At 36.6% G+C, this 21,818-nt stretch overlaps 3 protein-coding genes across 5 annotated transcripts in view; 2 read left to right on the forward strand and 1 right to left on the reverse strand.

The window, feature by feature from the left end:
• The window catches only part of LOC307166693 (uncharacterized protein), a gene marked incomplete at its 3' end in the record, with an annotated part of 34,664 nt that extends 27,160 nt beyond the window's left edge, over positions 1 to 7,504 (reverse strand). Inside the window, exons 1-7 of the mRNA XM_079885206.1 lie at positions 7,331 to 7,504; positions 6,893 to 7,237; positions 6,468 to 6,818; positions 5,130 to 5,234; positions 4,843 to 4,938; positions 4,589 to 4,681; positions 3,953 to 4,255 (exon numbers count right to left, since the gene is read on the reverse strand). Coding sequence (XP_079741332.1) covers positions 3,953 to 4,255; positions 4,589 to 4,681; positions 4,843 to 4,938; positions 5,130 to 5,234; positions 6,468 to 6,818; positions 6,893 to 7,237; positions 7,331 to 7,370 — 1,333 coding nt within the window. The 5' untranslated portion in view covers positions 7,371 to 7,504. The remainder of the gene's footprint in view (positions 1 to 3,952; positions 4,256 to 4,588; positions 4,682 to 4,842; positions 4,939 to 5,129; positions 5,235 to 6,467; positions 6,819 to 6,892; positions 7,238 to 7,330) is intronic.
• Positions 1 to 21,818, forward strand: part of LOC307156550 (galactose-specific lectin nattectin-like) — a 65,832-nt gene that overhangs the window by 15,740 nt on the left and 28,274 nt on the right. The window lies entirely within an intron of this gene.
• Positions 12,558 to 20,470, forward strand: LOC307170634 (cholinesterase-like). Of its 3 annotated transcripts, none has more exons than XM_079891822.1 (4): positions 12,558 to 12,606; positions 14,652 to 16,190; positions 17,846 to 18,028; positions 20,074 to 20,470. In XM_079891822.1, exons 2-4 carry the CDS (start codon positions 14,665 to 14,667, stop codon positions 20,081 to 20,083), a joined length of 1,719 nt encoding a protein of 572 aa, XP_079747948.1. In that variant the 5' UTR covers positions 12,558 to 12,606; positions 14,652 to 14,664; the 3' UTR covers positions 20,084 to 20,470. The 3 variants fall into 3 exon arrangements, with proteins under 3 accessions (XP_079747948.1, XP_079747949.1, XP_079747947.1); XM_079891823.1 differs by having other exon boundaries at positions 12,596 to 12,606; positions 20,077 to 20,470; XM_079891821.1 differs by having other exon boundaries at positions 12,601 to 12,750.

The raw sequence follows: 21,818 nt of genomic DNA on the forward strand, positions 1-21,818 counted from the left end.
GGATAACATCTTCCTCTGGCATTCCAAGTAAATGAACACGAGTGGAGAAAATTCTCTTCCGTCTTTCACACGCTCTCTGTACAGTAACTATCACAGCATGTCAAGCACTAACTAGGTTTGTGGCATTAAATAAATAATGGTGCAAATACCAGTAAATTGACTAGAGGGTTTTGTGCTGGCGTAAGCTGTTAGTAAATCTGACCCCGTGTGTCAATGTGATATTTCAGTTTTTTTTCTTATTAATACATTTTCAAAATTAAATAACAAATATGTTCTTGCTTTTTAATTATGGTATATGGAGTGTTTTAGCATAAGGCTGCAACAACAAAATGTGAAAAAAAAAGAAGGAATCTGAATAGTTTCAGACATCACAGTTCAGTCTCACAGTGCAGTAAGAAATTAAAAACAATGTGCAGTTTACCAAGCACATAGTCTAAAGGGTATGTCTGCTTTATATAACTTTTTTTTTCCTATAATAATATGAATAATGATTTAGACATTTTTATTGCATTAGTTTGCATATATAAGACATAAACATCACAGTAATGTAATTTCTACTTCTTAGCGCCATATTTTATGTGGTTTTATAATTACAGTGTGGGGTAAAAAAGGACACTGTTGTATGTCAGCGATGTGTAATACCTGTCATGATGTTTTCATACAAAGCAATCATCTTCAGAACTTGCATAAATACAATGACCCAGATCCATCCCAAATACTCTGTAGATTAAATAAAGCACTTCTGATCAGCACATCTCTTACAAAACAATGATTTTAGTGTATTATAAATGTAAACCTTACAAAAAAATTTTGTCCTTGCATAAAAGCAGACACATTTGTGACTTACCACATCAAATCTACTTACAAATATTTTTTGTTATATTAACAATATAACAATATAATATATTAGTTTTTTTTTTTTTAGACGAAAATTTTTAATTATTTAAACATAAAATAAAGCAGCGTACCTTTCTCCCTTTCCAATATGGTTAGATAAACATAAATTACAAGGAAGATATCTAGGAGTGGTATTGTTATCATCCAGAATGATGTTATCCGTCTTTGGTGGAGACCTGTGAATGAAAAGATGAATTCATCAGCTTTTACAGGTCACATAAATCACAAACAAATCTGAGAAGAGTCGTCATAAAATCAAATTTGTTTGTTGTTTTACCTTGTAATATTAATAAAAAAAAGTCATAACTGTCACCGTTATGTTCTGCTAGTTTTCATTCGTCACGTGTTCTCATTTGCTGCCACTCATCAGTTACCATGGAAACTAACAGTAATCATCATCACAGTTGTTCGTTATTTTGTCATGTATTTAAGTTCCTCCTTGTTCACTCTTCAGTTGTCTGGTATTGTTTGTGTTAGCACGCTGTTTCATATGTTGGCTGTTTATTCGAAGTATCATATTAAATCTTATGTTATTGTATGAGCGTCTTCATCTTCTATGGAACTAAGCTTTACAATACCTTCTCATGATAGGATTCACTTGACGTCCATGACGTACTGTATGCAAGGCCAATCATTCAGTTAAGCCACTCACTATCAGATGTGCCTCCATTCAGTTACACACTAATCACACTAAAGTCCCTCAATTTTTGTAATTTTTATTTTTTTAGATTTTTTTTTGTCAATAGCAACTCCTGTTTCATGCAGACTTTAAATTAGGATTTAGCAAATAAATTAAGCATTTATTTTTATATAAGCAGTGCATTTCTATTCATGCAGTATCAAAATCACAAATTCACACATACAGGAATATTATTATAGGATTTACTCTTTCGAACATATACAACAATGATAAGAATGTGTTTCAGCATGTACTTACATTTGAATTCTGCTTGGAGACAAGGCAAAGCCAGCATGAAGAGCAACAGTAGTGGTGGAACAGATTCCACAATTAAAGATCCTAAAATAAGAGAATACGTCTATTATTTTCCCATTAAAAAAGAAAAGTCAATAACATGTAGCTAAAATACATAGGATTGCTCTGAAGATCTTAAACATAAATGTTAAATTACTGAAATAAGAGTCTAGTGGTTTTCTTATGGAGCTCTAAATGACTTAATTCAGTTTTCACATTCATGTCAGCATGTATTTCTACAAGCTGTTCTATGTCGAGCTGAAATTGGCTGAATTATAATCAACTGGATTTTTACACAGAAAAACAGGTGGAATTTAAAACTGCATGCTGCATATCATTGTAATGAATTATGAAGGAATCAGTATGCAGGTGTTACCTAGAGAGGGAATTCCAAATGAGTCGATCAAATGGAACAATTGAGACCCAGACAAGATAATATTCCCCACCAAAAAAACTAAACAAAGTGAGAGAAAAGTAAGCATGATTGTAAGAATGAATTATATACACACTCTCTCTCTCTCTCTCTCTCTCTCTCTCTCTCTCTCTCTCTCTCTCTCTCTCGTTCATTTTGTAATGTTTAAACACTAATTTCGTCTGTGAAAGCTTTCCCAACCACAGTGAGCATTGGCTATCTCAGTCGTACAGTACTGAGGAACACTAAAGTCTGATGATTGATCGGGCTGAATGTCTGTAAGGTTTAATGTTTGGCTCAGTCACATGTCAAGTACTTTTTCTATTCTCTTGACACCTGAAAGTCTCATCAATGAACAAAACCAATGTTAATAAACTCATTAACCTAATTAATCTGTGCTTATATATACTTAGCCTCCCACTTTAACAAAGTAAGTGTCGAATCAAATCATGCAGAAACACTTACTGTTACTCAGGCAACTGAGACACGACAGCACAACAATTACAAAGCTGAATCCAGAAGCTACACGAGGTAAGATGCTTGTGTCATGTGCACTCTTTCTCCAGCCATATGTAAAAAGAACTAGATGAATAGATAGAAATTAAACGTCACACAAGATAAATGATGTCCCGAGCAAGAACAGAACATAATCTAAAGAACAGTGCAGTGTTTGCCAAACAAACAGACTTTAAGTGTCACCGGCCCACCAGTGGGCCCACAAACATTACATATTTAAAACAGTAACATCCTATACTAAACCTAAACTAATATTGACAAACTATATCATTTGAAAGCTTACAATCTCTAGTTTTCATATTTTGTTGTCTGATTTTCAAAATACATTACAGAGGATCAGTAATTTATCAATTTGCAACAATAATATTTTCATACTCCTAAGCTATTTGGAAACCTACTCCAAACCACATATGGAAATGGAGGCGCCCTTATATGATCAGAAATGGAGTCTGGTTGTCATATTGTGAAAAAGTTTGGTACTGCGCCCAAAAAAATATTACTGAAAGCTAATTTTTTGAGATATCTAAAATTTGGAACACAATTTGTTTCCGATTTTGGCTTTGATTTTCTTGCAGTTTTAGAGTTCAACATGTTTTGAAAATATATATTTAAAAAAATATATGAATAATAATTTACATTGGGGGAGGGGCGGGCATTTAAGGGGTTAAATTAAGCCATATTGACTTAATCTGTATCAAAGAAAGTGAAGGTCACCTAATGTACATCATTTTAGTATTTTTGGGTATTTTAGAAAAGGCTACAGTACATGCAGTAAAGTATAAACTATAATAAGGTGTAGTTTTATTATTTTGTAATGAACAATATTTCGAACATTCCACATTTAAATGTTTCTACTTTCTGACAGATTTCACTGTAATGGATATTCTGACAAATCACACGTGTCTTTGTAAACAGCAGAAAAAAAAAAAGAAAGTATTCCTGGGATACTAGACACTGTCTGTATTTTAATCATTTTTAGTATTCAGGTTTGGACGACGGGATTTTAGAAAAAGAGAGGGAGGGGTGAGATTTAATGGCTGAATTCTGGCCAAGTCTATTGAAGTTAAAGCAAAACAGGTAATATTTCATAAAGCACTTTTAATGTCAGAATAATCAGCATGATCTCTGATGTGAAACATTAAGGATTTACTCACCTGAATAAACAACGACTGTGAAAACAGTCAATTCACTTGTTATTCTGAAAAACCTGATCCACGGGCCTCTGCCCCGAGGTGCGGGCTTCTCCGGATGGGTGGCGTGGAACTGATCGAGCAGGTTAGGATCAAGTATATCGTCTCTGGGTACCCATGAGCATTCCTTGGGGCCGTATCCCTCCAAGTCCACGAGGGACTCCATTAGACCACCATGGCGCCGGGAGTCCAAGATGGCGTGTACCTGGTAAGTGGCACCCTCTTCTAGGATGAGGGGAGGGGGAGGTTTCACCGCTGCGCCAGGCACTGTGGAAACAGAAACAGAGGGATGATCAGGCTTCAGCAAGGAGAGTCCTAATGGTAAGCACGGTGTTAGCGTCTTGATGCAAACAACACCGGACAAAGAGTAAGAATGAGGCTTAAATGCCGGGGGTGATTATAGTACTGATGATGTGCAAGTGTGTGATGTGCAGGTGTGTGATCAGTACTCAGGAGAGGGAGTGCGCTGTGATTGTGTGAGGGTGGAGCCTGGCGTGGCTGTGACAATTGTCATGCTATGTTTTTTTGTTGCCATCAATTTGCATTTACTGATCCCCTTAACAAAATAATAATAATAAATAACTTTAAATTCTAACATACCTTGGAGATACTTTAAATAAGACAAAGCCCAAATCAACATAACAGGTCTCAGAATATACAGAGCAGAGCAAGTGACGGTCTCATGGAGAAATCCTGGAACAGAATATTAATTGACAGGTATTAAACAATTTCGATCAAATAAAACAATTTAAGTCCCATCACAAAAAAAATGCAATTTTGTACAAAATTACAAAAAAGACTAATAAAATCTGCCACATGCTTTATAGTGCTATACTGTATACTCCTAAACTCACCTTCAGTGAGACCCCAGAGGAGGAAGGCGAAGAACATACAGACATTTGGAAAAAAGACCAGAGAAAGCTGAAGATTCCAGATTGTTCTGCTGTTGACTGGAGAGGAGATAAACAGTTAAATGAGCAAAACACTGTGACAGTTAATCCCAAGATTAATGCAGTTAATTAATACAGTTTTATTAATACAAGATTAATACAATTAATACGAATAATAATTCAGATTGATATTAATACAAGATTAATACAGTTAATCACAAGAAATAAAAAGGTTTTCCTTCCAAACACACCTGTGTTTTTTGATCTGCAGTAGATCAGACAGCAGAGCAGAAGTACAGCTCCAAATCCAGCAACAAAACAGAAAAACAACACAGTTATGTGCCAAGAAGAGAAACCTGTGAAACACAGACATCCGTCATGACATTTACAACTGCACTCACTGTAAAATCAAACAAGTTAAGCTAACTCATTTCATTTGAGGACACTGATTACCTCAATTCAATTGAGTTTATAAAAAAACAATAGTTATGAGTACTCTGAACTTATTTTAATCGAGTGCACTAAAACAAGGATATTTCTTAATGCACAATTAAACGTCAAATACTTTATATAAAACTTCACTATATTGAGTAAAAAAGTGCAATTTCAAACTTTAAAAGAACTCAGAGCATTTGCAGTTACTGCTAGCTCACAATATCACACACAAAGTCAAATCAAATCCAATAAGTTAAGCTAACTCATAACATTTAAGGAGACATGTAAGATCCATTATTGTGACAATCAGATTTTAAAAATTCGAAGGTATCAAACTGACTCACACAGACATCAAGAATCAGCATATGAATCTCAACAGTGGTGACCATTCAAAATTGATTCATGCCGCAATGCATGCTGGGAGCCACGGATAAGTTTTGTGTTATGCTAGTACCCAGAATGCAATTGCAGCATGAATCCTTCTTTAATGGTCACTATTGTTGAGATTCATATGCTGATTCTTGATGTCTGTGTGAGTCTTTATGGATGAAAATATTTTGTGCACACACTGTTAGGAAAATCCTTCATATTATCTGATGGTCACAACATTTATGCTGTAGAATCACGATGTTGCCGATTTTATCAGAGATTAGACACTGAATGAGATCTGTGAATCAGGTCACTACATGATGATTGTCATCATCAATACTTAACCATAAACACCTGATCTTATTTTATCTTGACTTTTGTGCTATAACAGAAGTGTTTTATAAACACACAGTTACAGTAGACAGAGAAAATCCAATAATCTTGCTGGGATCTAGAAATGCTCTATAACTCATTCAGTTTGAGTTCTGTTTCAGTCATTGTGTCCACATAACATTCAGTAATATTTGAATGCAGAACTCTATTTTATTTAGTAAATGTAGCTGTTAGGTTTTATGGCATTGCGATCTCATGCTAATTTAGCTGTTAAATTAAATCTGACACCAAGTGTACAAAAATGTAGATACTTTTAGATACTAAAAGTTGATATTTGTAGATACTAATCCAAGTGTAAATATAGCTAAAATACCATATAGTTTACAATAGCCTTTGAAGAAGGTTGGTGTTAACAGACTGCATTATTTATTTGCCATGTTTTGTCGACTCACCCAGTTGCTCCAGCTCTACAGTTGCACTGGCTGAAAGTACTCCAGCAAACACTTCACACATGTAAACTCCTTTATCCTCAGTTCTGACACTCTTCAGTCTGAGAGAGAAGTTTCCTTTGGGGATTTCATCAGTGAAGAACTCAACTCTGTCTGTGTATCGCTCATCTGATGAATCTGGAAAAGCTTCATTGTTTTGATAGAGCAGAAACGGAATATCTTCATCTGTTCTTTTCCATGAAACCTCCTCAATGTGTTCAGGATTGATGTGAGAGTCTACAGAGCAGTTCAGAATGACATCCTCACCCACATATGCAGATGTGGAGCGACTCGATCCTGATACCAGCAGACTCTCTGAAGGAATAATGGTTTAAACATAAAATACATAAATTGAAATTTTCACCACAATTCAAGTGTCTCTCACTCACCAACAGCTTTTATTTGAACCACAGTGTCATTAGACTCCAGCTGACTGTAAACTTTACACGTGTAATTTCCCTCATCTTCAGCTGTCAGATCATCCAGACGAAGGGAGAAGTTTCCATGTTGAATCTGATCAGTAAGGAAATGAGCTCTATCCTGATAATCCTGCAGCTGGACCTCTGCTCGACTCTCACCATCTTGAAACAGATGAACTAAAGTCTCTGAGTCTGTTCTTCTCCATTCCACCTCCAGATCCTCCATTGGTAAAGGTTCATCAACATAACAGGGCAGAATCACTGAAGATCCCAGAGGAGCAGCTAGAGGATCTGGTGGACTGTGCACAGTGAAGCCTAGAAATAATAGAGAAACTGATAGCTTTAATAAATGAGAAAGAAAAACTCGAAAGCTATTTTCGCGTATCAACGTAAAGTGATCATACGTACCATCAGCGAATACCAGGAGTATTGCTATAACAATAAACATAATGTAGATTACAAACACAAAAAAAAAGAGCTATAAAAAAATAATATTTGTATCATGACCATAAGAGTTCTTGTCCGCAGTCTTTCACACGAGGCCACGTCTAAACTTCCGCTTTCGCTTTTAGCTTACTTTCGCTTTCTTAAATTATGCGCGCCAGATTCAAGGACAAGCGTCACTTTCAGTTGGCTCTTTATCAGTTTCTGTTGATATACTTGAACAATAACAACTAGCAGACACAGCGAAGTTCCTCTTGTTGTTTCTGTATATCCAGGTTTCAAATTTAGACGTCAATATTTTACAAACATTTAGAAACTTGGTAGGGGTGGATTAGTGTAATGTGGGACACTGACTAAAACGGGACACCTAAAGTTATCTCTTAACATTAAAATTTAAATCCGTTCAATAAAACAATGTTCTAAATTGTTTGTGATGTATGTATTTGTACATCAAATGTTGCAATATTATTGTTAAAATGTGTTAAGAATATTTTCTATTTAAAGCAATCTTTGTCGTCCCACTTTAGAAAAGGTTGTTTCAAAAGTGGGACAGCATGTTTTGTCTAATGTGGGACAGTCTAAAGGCCTGTTCACACCGGGACGAATTTCGCGCGCGATATTCGCAGACGTTTAACGCCTCGTGACTAAACAAAGGGCGGCAATGTGAGTGTGCACACCGACGCGAAAAACGCCACTCGTAAAAGCGTCATTTTTTAAAAAACGCCTCGGGTTCATTTTTTTGGTTTGACGCGCTGCGTCAAAAACTATCCGACCAATGAGATTGGCGCTTTTGCTCACATGTCTGGAGCTTCTGAAGTTACAGTAAAACACAACTTGGGGGCGCTCAAACACAAAACGGTCTTGCCGAGCACACATACGTAACGGCGAAGAAGATATACGCCAAGTAGCGTCTACACTGCCGGGAAGAGATAAGACGAGGAAGATGCAAGTCCATATGAATGTAGAGCTGCTGGTCTCGTTAGTGTCGGAACATAAAGAACTATATGACAAACGTGACAGCGACTACAAAAACTGTTTTCTTTGTATGATTTTGACAAGTGCGTAAATACTTGCTCTCTTCTTCAAGCGAGTGACAAGCGAGTGTCAGAAGCGTAAAGCGTAAAGCCACCTTGTGTACCGGGGTATTTCTGATTTACATTAAGCGCCATCTAATGTCAGGGAATGAATCTGCATGTTCACTCGGCTCATCGTCAGCGAAAATCGCTTGGGTGTGAACACAAAAAACGCGTTGAAAAACGCTGGCGAATAACACGCGCCGATATTCGTCCCGGTGTGTACAGCCCTTAAAATAGGAAAATGTGCATTAAGAAAGTTAAATGCCATACATGTATTTTTGATAAAATGTTGGGCTTATAATGCAGCAATATTATTTTTTTTAAGATCAGGTTCAAAACTTTGGACTAAGGGACAATGGCATACTGGAGTAGCAAGGGCTGCTTATTTTTTGTCATGAAGTTTTTTTTTTTTTTTTTGCATTACAATTTGCTTAATGCATGCTTTTGAAAATACATGTCCTAAACTCCATGTGAAGAGTAGCCTATAGAAGCTAACAAGTTAATAACAGTTTTTAAGACATTTCATGTTCCAAAGTTTAATTTATTTTAATATTTGACTTCCATTGCATGGTTATTATTGTTGCTGACAAAAATCTGAAATATTTGTAATAAATCCTTTAAATAGTATACAATTTCTGTGTTATATATTTGTAATTAGAACATAGGCTAGTTTTTTTTTTCTTTTTTAGCCAAACTGATAAAGACAGCAAACACAAAGTGTCTATCCCACATTAGAAAATCCATAATTAACTGCTTAGAGCTGAATATTTGTAGCATTTTATCCCTTTTTTTTAAATAAAACAATTTTAATAATTTGGTATTTGTTTTGCTAAAATAGCAGCTGACACTTTTCTTAAAAGTTACTTTACAAGTAATGTCTGTTATAACATGAGCTGTTCATCACAATCTCTTCGTCAAAACTCATGTAATGTATTTCTTTTTTTTTTTCAGCATTATGAGATTGTTTGAACCTTGTGTAGTTTTTTTTAATTTTTTATCGACGGTGGGTGGCAGCATAAACACAGTTACCCTTCAGTCTCTTTAGTGTAAATAGCTATTATTTACACTGAGAAAAAAAGTTCGCATTCCTCATTTAAGGTCCTCTCATGACCGCGTCAGAGTGAGTTTAACTACTGATCTGAGGTCTGTGCTTGTATTTGTCCTCAAATGGTGAATTTCTGATTTTGCGCAGTGATGTTTGTGATGACAGTCCATCTGGTTGTATATGTTTTGTGGTTCTAGACACTTTAAAGCTGATTATTTAATTGTTGTTGTTTTTCCCCTTCATAGAGGGCAGAGTAATCTCAAAAAATAAGTTGTCTCAAGAGCAGTGTCCCAGATAGCAACATTGTTTCGGCCCAGATCCGGCCCACATCTGGCACATGTGGAAAGATGATCTGGCCCACATGCAGCGTGGAATGACGACCCTTGGGCGGACCGCTCCTGTTTGCCAGATCTGGGCCACAAGCAGGCCATAGCAATGCCACATGTCAGCCAAGAGCAAAGAAATAAACCTGAACTGGACCTTATCTGAGCCACAAAGTCTGTGTATATTAAATATGGAGTCACCTCAGCCTTAATAAGCCTGTTAACAAGCAGAATCACTGAAGGAAAGAAGAGAACAGAAAAAGAGACGAGCAGAAACACAAGAACTGCAACTGACTTCAGACACAGCCTTAGATGAAATCAACTGAAGAGAAAAGAAGACATTAAATCTCTATAATAATATTGCTGTCTATATAATAATATTGCTGGATCTCATGCTGTACGAAGCTTGTTACCACATGTCGCAGTGATAACAAGCTTTCATATTGTTGGACCCTACTGTGTGTATTCTTCATAACGTTGATTTTCTGTTTTGCATGCAAGATGGTGTCGTGGATTTTTTTCTCTCAAACCTATTTACCTGGCTCTATCTTTTGGGTCTCGTTCCTGACGTCCCCACTCTATAGATCACCTGCTATTCTGACTCGTTTTCCCTAAACCTAACTATCTGGGGAGTCTGCACTCGACACCCACCTGATCTTAATATCTCTGGCGTCTGCACTCGACACCAATACCTTAAACTCTCTGGCGTCTGCTCTCGACACCAATACCTTTACTCTCTGCTCTTGCGTCTTCAGTCGACAACTGGCCGAGTTTCTAACTAACTTGCTTCCCTAAACTAGCTTCCTGCGCAGGAATAAATCGACAAACAGACCTGCAAGTGTCCTTTAAATGCTTTAATCACGGCCAGGAGATCTTCCCGAGCAGTTCTCAGGAAATCTCTCCCAAGAAGCAAGGCCGGAGGATCTCAGACAAATTCCATTGAGAATCCCACCGAAAAACACATATACAACAGTTTTTATAGAATCAAATAAACAAATAAGACTAACATGTCACCTTCAATATGATTGGTTCAATTGGTTCAAAAGCCCCAACCTTTTCCCTCTGTCACTGGCATAAGCAAACTCTGATTTTCTGATTACTTATCACAAGGTTTTTGTGAACTAGTCATGTCTAGTTTCAGTTCCCCTTTCTGTTATTAATACCCACAGACACATACACTCATATTCACAAGTTTTTCCCCAAAGAGTTTGGACACATTAAAAGTATATGAATGTTATTCCTGCAAGAAAAACAAATGTTAGTTGATTAATTAAAGTTGATTAATTAAAATCCACCACAATGGCAACAAAATCCTATGATGCAAAAAATGGCATAGTATTATTTTTGTTATTTAAAGAGTTTGTTAGTAATGTGCGCCTATAGGTGGCTCCACAGCGCATGTACACTTTGCTTATTGCACAGACACACACACACACACACACTGCTTATTACACAGGGCAGCACACAGACATGACAAATATTACAAATAAAAGATTATTATTGTGTATAAAGATATGGAAGACAGCAAGCCTTTCTCAGAGATCATCTTTGCTCCAGCCATGCATTCCTTACAATCCCACATACAGACATTTGTGTCCCTTTTTTGGAAAATCTCCTTTTTTCATAAACTATTTCAGACTTTCCTCTTTAAAAAAAAAATCATGTTTAATTAGCTGTTTAATTATTTGTGAAACGTACTAGTAATTAGTCATTTCCGAATAAAATAAACAAAAATGTTTTAAAGTAATTTCTACACATTTTTTTTTCAGGGTAATGTTAGCAAATTCAAAAGTTGTGTTGCTCTTAAACTCGATGCATCAAAACTTGTGATTGACATATTCAACACACTGTTAACAGTTTCACAGTGAAATTACAGTTTATCCCAGGTTAATAATTGCATTACTTTCACAGTTATTACTCGTGAAAAAATAAAAATAAAATGGAGGGTTAATAACTTCAGGAGAGCTACATTTATGATTTCTTCCTTCTGTTGAACACAAAAGGAGATATTTTGAAGAATGTTGGTAACCAGACAATCAATGGACTGAAGTCAATGGGGTCCATCAACGGTTTGGTTTACGACATTCTTCAAAATATCTTTATTTTAACTAACTGACTTTAACTAACTAACCCAAAATCTCTAAATTACATCCAGATGTAACAACCTAAACTGCTTATGTAAATACAGCTAAAAAAAAAAAAAAAAAAAAACATTGATAAAAGCAGCCTTATTAATTATGTATGCCCAAGTGCTTGATAAGAACACAAGAAAAGTTGAGTAGGCTTTACTTAATTGTATAATGTTGATATTTACACATTAATTTCTACAAGTATAATTTACTTTTTCATATAATTTTTTTTTTTTTTTTTTTTTCCTGAAGTATTTACTTCACAACATAATCATTTTATCAGTGTATTTGATGAATGTTCTCGTAATGTTGGCAGAAAAACATCTTTGAATGTACTTTAAATATTAAGAATCACTAACTTTCTGACTCAATAAAAACGGCTTTGGATGATACATAACGTTTTTTGAATAACAGTCCAAATGACAATGGTGTATGACTTTCTCAGATTAAAAAAGACAAGTTATGCAGTGAACATTGATGACACACAGATTAAGTGTTGGAAGTCATTTCTCCCTCCACTGGAGTCATGAGATTTGTGGGATTTGACCTCGGAACACACAGACCCCTTCTGATTGGCTGACATACATCTTGTGTAACATGAGTACACTTATTATATAATATCCAGTAGAAAAACTCAGTTTGCTGTTTGGGACGCAGATTTCCACAGGTTTGACTCTTTACATGTTCATTTATTTGCTATTTCACTGTTATTCAAACTTATGAATTTAAGTTTCTGTTTCATGGGACACTGTGGGAATGTTAGTTATATTGGATTATTTCCAGAACAGAGAGAGTCTTGGTTAGACAGAATGTAAGTTTTGTGTCATGTTTTATGTCTCACACAGGTTATGGGTGAATCAAGTTTTTTTCTTGGTTTAATGCACTAAGAAAACACTTTTACTGCAATGTAGGCTATTTCTTCAGACTGTATAAATAGCCAACATCTGCAATTGCAAATTGCAGCAATAGAAGCTGCATGTGGATTGTGACTATAATAGCTACAGTATAATAGTAATATCTGATTCACAAACACAATCTTTTGATCAACTGATTCTTTTAAATCAATCTAACCAGTTCACAAAGAAGTGTAAATGATTCTTCTCATTAATTATGGGTCTGATCAAAATCTAAATCTCAAGAGAAGCAAACCGGACAATGTGAAATAGATTTCCATATTCAATATTTTAATTAATTGTAATTTATTCCTGTGATCAAAGCTGAATTTTCAGCATCATTACTCTACAATGTCACATGATCCTTCAGAAATCACTATGATGATTTGATGCTTCAGAAACACGTATGATTACCAGTGTTGAAAACATTGTGCTGTTTAATGTTTTTGTGGATTTTCAGGATTCTTTGAATATAAAGAACAACATTTTTTTTAGATTTATATGACTATATATTAAAGTCTTTACTGTGACTTTTGATCAATTTAATGTGTTTAGTAACTTCTTTAAAAAAACACTTAACGATCTTCAACTTTTAAATGGTAGTGAAAACATGTACTGCACGGTTTATTGAATGATCCTCAAATCAAGCAGCTTGTTGAAGAGAGGTGTGATTACTTTAGTAAACCATCAGACTTTCAATTTTCACTTGGCCAACAATGAATAGATGCAAAAATCCCATTGGTCCCATAAATGAGCACATCTAGGGACCCGGATACCTTAGAGACTTGGAAGTGGGCTTCTTTGATTTGGGCCAGTAAGTAAACCAGAACACTTAAGCTTCAGAAAATGTGAAAGTATAAGCTTTCACTGAGGTTTCTCAGTCTGTGTCAATTAAGTATTTAACATTTTACATGCTAGTCAAGATAGAATTTACTTTTTCAGACGCTCATATTGCTTTCTACAAGATTATATATATATATATATATATATATATATATATATATATATATATATATATATATATATATATAGGCGGAAGTAAAGATTATCACCACTGCAAAGAGACTGTTTTAAGGAAACAAACACTTTTACAAATGAATTTTCAACAACAGTCCCAATGTGCCAATCCTGAAGCTGCTCTGTGGTGCAGTTTCTACTTAGGGAAAGTAGTTCTTCTCAGTAACGTAGACGCTCAGTCTTCTTGGTCACTCTGTCTGGTTCAACCAGGTCATATTAATCGAGCAGGGTTTACCCACTATCACAAAAAGCAATCAGGGTGTCTAATTTTAGAAATTTCTTTTGCACTTGGAGCTGAGTTGAAGTTGGGTGTCTCATCAAAATGCTCTGATTGTCTGAGCTTGACTCTCCACCTGCAGTAAGCTGTATCCGAGCTGTCATTAATATCTGTCTGACTGTCTCCGCTGGCTCCTGCCTTACTCGTGTAGCCATGTAATATCACTATAATAAGTGTGCAACAGGGGAGATGTGCTAGAAATGTGCTTTTTAAATGTGTGACTGGCATTTGGTGCGACTGGTGTTTGAGGTCCCTTTGGAATCTTATGTAAAAATCATTCATTTATTTATTTTAATTGTTTTTATTGTTATTTTTGGAATATGGAGGTCAGTGTAGGCATGTTATCAATTTGTTTATAATCTGCTCTTATAAGATTTGGAAAACTCATGAATTCAAACTAATGCTTCTGCTTTATGCATGGTGGTGTTTTTTTATATGGTCTGGAGTCTCTGAAACCACAAACAGAACATGACTTGTTTTGATGGCTAAAACTCATTTTGATCTCCTTATGATTGTATTTATCAGCCTTGAAGACACCATGATGGGTATTCACCTCAGAACTACTTTGCCGATTCTGGCTTTTTTGTTCTTCCAACCGGCAGCGGGGCAAGATGAACTGATCATCTCCACTGACAAAGGCAAGGTCAGAGGACTGAGGCTTCCTGTGCCAAGAGGTTCAGGGCACTTGGGGGCCTTCCTTGGGATCCCTTACGCCAAGCCTCCATTGGACCTGCTTCGATTCAAACGACCAGAGCCCGCTGAAGTGTGGAATGGGATACGAGATGCCACCCAGTACTCCAATTCCTGCTTCCAGGAAAAGGATTCATTGTACCCAGGATTCATTGGAGCTGAGATGTGGAATCCCAACACCGAAATTAGTGAAGACTGTCTGTACCTCAATGTCTGGACTCCCTCAATCGAATCTCAGAACCGAACCAAACCCTTAGTCCCAGTTATGGTGTGGATCTATGGTGGAGGTTTTTCCACAGGTACTGCCTCCCTGGATGTGTACGATGGCCGTGTCCTCAGCCACTCGCAACAAGTAGTGGTGGTGTCTATGAACTATAGGGTAGGAGCATTGGGTTTCCTATCTCTACCTGAAAGTGAGAGCATTAAAGGTAATGCTGGTCTATTTGACCAGCGCCTGGCTCTAAACTGGGTGTCAAAAAACATTGCTGCTTTTGGGGGCGATCCATCCTCCGTAACCTTGTTTGGTATGAGTGCAGGTGCTGGCTCTGTGGGACACCATTTGCTTTCGCAGGGCAGCCATGGCCTCTTCACCCGTGCAATTCTCCAGAGTGGCAGTCCCAATGCCGTGTGGGCGGCCGTGAAGCCAGATCAGGCCTGGAACCATTCTTTGACTCTGGCTCAGCTTCTGAACTGCCCACTTGGATCATCTGTTGATGAAACGGAGGCTTGCTTAAGAGCAGTTGAACCTGAGAAGATTGTCAGCCTTCAATTCGATGTCATTTCTGATCCCATGATTATAAGTGTGCCCTTTCCGCCAACAGTGGATGGAGAATTTCTCGTAGACATGCCTAGTGTCTTAATCCAGTCAGGACGTTTTCTGAAGACAGAAGTTCTTTTGGGATTGAGCAAAGATGAAGGGACATATTTCCTTGTATATGGTGCACCTGGATTTGGCATCTATAACCAGAGTCTTATCAATCGAGACCAGTTCCTCACAGGTGTATCCTTGGCCCTTCCTGGTTCAAGTGACATAGCCAGAGAGGCGGCTGCTTTCCAGTATACTGATTGGACAGATGAGCAGAGCCAGCCAAAAACCAGAGATGCCCTTGGCTGGATGGTGGGCGACTACTATTTATCATGCCCCATGCTGGATTTTGCCCGTAGGTATGTTGAGAATGGTGGCAGTGCCCGGTTGTTCCTCTTTAACCATCGCTCCAGCTTCAACCCCTGGCCTCAATGGATGGGTGTACTGCATGGGGATGAGACCCCATTTGTTTTTGGGATTCCTCTGAATCAGACTTTAGGATTCTCCAAGGAGGAGGAGGCCATGAGCAGGAGGATAATGGAGCATTGGAGCAACTTTGCTCGAAGTGGGTGAGTGTAAATCTGACACACAATCTACTGCATGAGCTTGTGTTCTATCCTAATTCACAGTGTTAAATCTGTATTTATTTACTCACTCTCAAAACACATATGCCTTTCTTTCCTCCATGCACTGTCAGAAAAAAAAAGTGGGAAAATTGTTCCTTTTAATGGTACAATGTCATGAGAGCAGTGCCCTTAATTGGACAAGTTTGTGCCTTACCTACCCCTAAAATATGGCACATAATGTGTGTATGTACCTTTTAGAGGTAAATAAGGTACAAAAATGTCCCATTAAGGGTTCTATCCATGTGACAATTGTACAATAGTACACATTTTCTGATAGTGTGGAAGATAAAAGGAAACTGTTTTTCTGTCTTGCCACTGTAGCGGCTGTCAAATCTCATTTGTTCTCTCATACTGTACCAACACAACACGCCAAGTTTGAGCTCAATAATGTCAAACATCATTGGCTATTGCATGCCTATATCAATTAGGCCTGAATGTTACTTAGAACATTGTCAGTGAATAACAACATGCATTTAGTCTTTACTCTGTTTAACATAAAAACCCTCATGTGACTTGTAGCATCATATGTCTTGTGATGTACAAAATGTGGAGTACCCTTCAGGGTGTTCTATTCGTCCCTTTTGAAGCATCTGACATGATCTTTTCTCTGTCACTGTTTGGAGATAAATCAGTGCAAGAATTCTGCCTTAAAAAAGAATGTTGTAAATTTTCATTCTTGACCAAACTATTCTTTTAATACTGAGAATATCATACTCAAATTTGTGTTTACAAGACAATTTCTTGGAATGTCTTGACAATTTATTTATTTATTCTATTTATTCTCAATTATATCAATTTATTCTATACAATTTATATATTTTAAAAAAATATTTGTATATATTTAATATAAACGGTTAGGAAATTGTTCATATTTATCTCTCAGAAAAGTATAAACCAGTGCAGATTTGGAGAAGTTTAATCTGTAAAAGCTTCCCAGACAGCAACATAGTGTCGGCCCAGATCCGGGTCACATCTGGTACATGTGGCTTTCACCCATACCTGATGTTGGCTGAATCTGGGCCGACACTCTGTTGCTGTCTAGGTTTCATCTGCTCACACTTTTTTCAGTTGATGTGTAAAAACTAAACAGATCTTGGTGTTGCTGGCAGGCCAGTGTTGATTTGCATCCTCATTTGTTTGGCATAAATTATGGAGAGGCAAAAACAGCCTTTATTGTGGCTGTGATCAAGTTTAGTTTCTTTCAATTAACACTCCATACTCTTCTCGTCGGAGGGGAATGACACTATGCCAATATATCAATAAACATGATCAGTAAACAAGATCACAATGGGACACGCTGACATTAATCTTTTCCTGAAATTGGCAGATTCGGTTATGAAAAGTATCAGGCAATTTGTTAAATGTCTTGTTTTGAAGACTTTGCTTTTCTGGGATTCTGCATTAAGATTCAAAGCCTCTGGTTTTAAAGGACTACAAGGCGTTCTTTACAAGAGTGCGAAAAACGTCATTGAGTAATTGCATTGAATTATTTTTCTTTCTTTTTTGGCTTCAGTTGTTTTGGATTAGAAATGTATTGATGTTACTCGGTACCATCCATAACCTGACCTTTCGGTTGATTTCCTGGCTTGATGTTTCAGGGATCCTAACATCAGGGATGTTTCAGGGAGTGTCGAGGGAGCAGAATGGCCGCCATTCAAGCTGGAACATCAGGAGTACGTCACGCTTAACATCGGCCTGTCGCAAACACTCCGGATGCTTAGAGCCCAGCAGTGCAAGTTCTGGGACAGTCTCCTGCCAAAACTGCAGTATTGCAGTAACAGGTGAGAGTCACCGAATGAGAAAATCCGTCCACACACACCACATAAACAGAGAAAATCACCACATGCTCACTTGTGTTTGTCTCTTAAGCTTTGGCCAGCACATGTGTCTTGAGTGAAACTGTCTTGTGTCCAGCTTAATGCGGGACTGGAGGTGTTCCCACCATCATGTCCATGACCTTGGCATTGCATGCTTCACTGATAAAGTGTATACCTTGAATGTAATGGAAGTTGCTTTGAATAAAAGCATCTACCAAATGCAAAAATGTATTTGTAAATAAATACTGTGCTTTTGGATCACTGGAAAAATTTGGGATGGGAGAAAAAAAAATCAAATTGTGTTCTCTCTCAAAACTTGTGCATTCCCTTGCGAAGATATTTGCGTTTCCTCGCAAAAACTGATGTTAGCTCAGACAAACTCTTCCTGTTTAATGTCCCGCTGGCAGTGTTTCAGAGATTCGTACGTTAACAATGGAGCCTTTCATAGTGTTTGAACTTGGACTCAAATATAAAGAAAAGCAGTCAGTGCTTGGTTCAAGGAGTTCTGTAAAGTTGGCAATATATTCACAGATTTCAACTTCCTGGATCAATAACTTGTGAGCTAAATGTTGCTGAAACACAAATGAAAACTATTTACAATCATAGTAACGTAGACAACAAGCTAATTTTCCTCAAAACATGCTGTAGAATATTGATCTCTATTATTGAAATTTATTGAAAATATTTCTGGTACAGGATATACAATCCTCTATTCCAGACTCTAAAAACACAAACAAATATATATATACATATAAATATTATGAATTATATATATTATATATTTAAACAGCTTTTGGCACACTTGTAAAGCTTGGGCTGTCGTCACAGCTGTCATTACTGGTTAAAGAAATAATATAGACTGATGCTTTTAATTCGCTTTTTGGAGGTCTTTGCAAGGTGACCCTCAATAGTGTCCAGAGTGAGTCTCTATTCTGAACTATTTCTTTTAACTATAGCACTAGTGCTTGAAAGTAAGGGAGCCTGAATATAGTAACATTTTAATAGCATTTTCAGTAGCACTGAATGCTCTGTGAAAATAACATTAGTAATTAATGCAAAGTGAATTATAGCATTTCCATTTAGCTTTTTTTTTTTATTTATTTTTTTATAAATTATCAAGGTTGAGGAATTTGCAAAATGCAACATGACAAGTTTTTGTAAATATATGACAAAATGCACCTTATAATTATGTACAAATTGTGCACAAATCACATGGATCAAGGAAAGAACTTGGGGGTTATTTTTGACTCATCTATCTTATTTGATCGACAGATAAAGACGGTAGTTCGTAATTGCCTCTACTATTTAAAAGCAATAGCCAAATCAAAATCAATTCTCTCAGCCAGCGACCTGGAGAAAGTTGTCCACGCTTATATTTTTCCCTGTCTAGATTATTGTAGTGCACTTTATGTTGGGACCTGTCAAACATGTGTTGCTCACCTGCAGCTGGTACAAAATATGCCTCAAGGTTGTTAATTAATTTTCTGATATATCTTTTTAAAGCACCTCATGGAATGGCGCCAGCTGAGTTTATTAAGCCCTACAGTTCAGGCGTAAGACTAAGATCATCAAACAAGTGTCTTCTAACTATTCCTCTTGCGCGTCTTAAATTGAAGGGTGATCGTGCTTTCTCTGTCGCTGGTCCTAGATTGTGGAATAATCTGCCATTGGATGCTAGAACGTCCTTGACTCTTAATGTTTTTAAGGATCGCTTAAAATCTAATCTGTACTCTTTGGCATTTTAGTACATTAGTACATAGATGTTTTTATGTTTTCTCTTATTGTTTTTATTGCAATGTACAGCACTCTGGATCTACGGTGTAGCCTGTAAGGTGCTATATAATCAAACAAACAAACAAACACACACACACACACACACACACACACGCACAAACTTAAATCATGACTGCTGAATGTTTGTCTGGTCTAAATGACTTATCATTATCAGTATAATATATTCTCTCTCTCTCTCTCTCTCTCTCTCTCTCTCTCTCTCTCTCTCTCTGCAGTAGTGAGTAATGGTGAAGTGGAAGTCTCAGTTCTACCGCTGGCTTTCTTACACGCTGGACTGGAAGAATCAATCTAACAACTATGCCTCTGCCTGCTTCGGAAAACTTTAGCTTTATACTGTACTTTATACTGTAGGATAAATATGTTTGCATCTCCTTTCTAATCATTTCTTTTACACCCTGTTTAGTCACACGCTCATAAGAGATGTGCTGTTTATTATCCATAAGAAGCAATCTAGCATATGGTATAATCATGAATGGAGTTGTTTGTCTCTCTATGGTCTCCTTTCTTTTCTATATTGACTTTTGATTCTATTTGTTGGTTTCAGCCTATGCCCTGCACTTGCTATATAATCTATGGCACGAGCACAATAAAGCTGACTATTGAATGAACTACACTTCTGTGTGTGTGCCATTCTTGGTCCCCAGATCTGGTGTTCTTCTCTGCTCTTCATTGATCATTTCATATATAGAAGATAGATCCTAAAGGCAACATGTAAAGATAGAATAATATTGGTGCAAGAATCGAACCTTGAGGTCCCCCTGTCCCCCAAAGAAGAAGTGATCTGGATGAACCTCGTCCCCTGTGCTGACAGAGTAAGACATACCAGAGAGATATGATTTAAACCACTCAGGCACATTTCCCTTAAGACCAACCCAGTGTTCCAGATGGTCAATCATTATATCATGATCCACAATATCAAAGGCCGAGTAAAATCAGAAGAGCATTTTCACCATTGTCCAGTGCCAAAAATGTGTCATTCAATACTTTCACCAGCACAGTCTCTGTGATTGTTGACTTTATTCTGATATGCAGTTTTATCTAACACTAGGTACTTGGGTAAGCATATGAGGGGAGTATCACAGAGTTAACCAATAAGATAGTGTATAGCTTACATCATATAGGAATATGATACATTGAATAACAAGTCCATATATGGTCAGTTTCTGGCTAGATCACCACATATATGTCTGGATCCAGAAGGACCCTTATACTGCTTTAGAATAGAGAGAATAGGAGACCATTCCCCATCCCAGCCTAGAGTTCCACATAATGAAAAACAGATGTTGCCAGTACCTTCCTACAGAACATGAAATCATCCTCTGTTATATGCTGAGACTACCATACAAGAATTTCTAACACGACTCAAAATAGAATCAAACATTTTTCTTTGTAAGCAGAAACTCTTTTTAGAACCATTCAGGTTTTATTCCATTGTGACATTATTTTAAGGGCAATTAAGCACTTTTTGACTTCAAATGTAATTGTTGTAATTGTTTAAAGTACTTATAAATCATATATATATATATATATATATATAAATATATATATATATATATATATATATATATATATATATATATATATATATATATATATATATATATTGCCAACAATACATTGTATGGGTCAAAATTATCGATGCCAAAAATCATTAGGATATTAAGTAAAGATCATGTTCCATGAAGATATTTTGTTAATTTCCTACTGTAAATATATAAAACATGTATTTCTGTGAGTGAATGCTGCACAATCGCCAACATATATGAACAACTTTAAAGGAGATTTTCTCAATGTTTTGATTTTTTTGCACCCTCAGATTCCAGATTTTCAAATAGTTGTATCTCGACCAAATATTGTCCTATCCTAACAAACCATACATCAATGGAAAGCTTATTTATTCAGCTCTCAGATGGTGTATAAATCTCAATTTAAAAAAACTGACCCATGTGACTGGTTTTGT

The sequence above is a fragment of the Squalius cephalus genome, assembly GCF_949319135.1.
Source record: "Squalius cephalus genome assembly, chromosome: 1".
In the NCBI taxonomy this organism is placed as follows: domain Eukaryota; kingdom Metazoa; phylum Chordata; class Actinopteri; order Cypriniformes; family Leuciscidae; genus Squalius; species Squalius cephalus.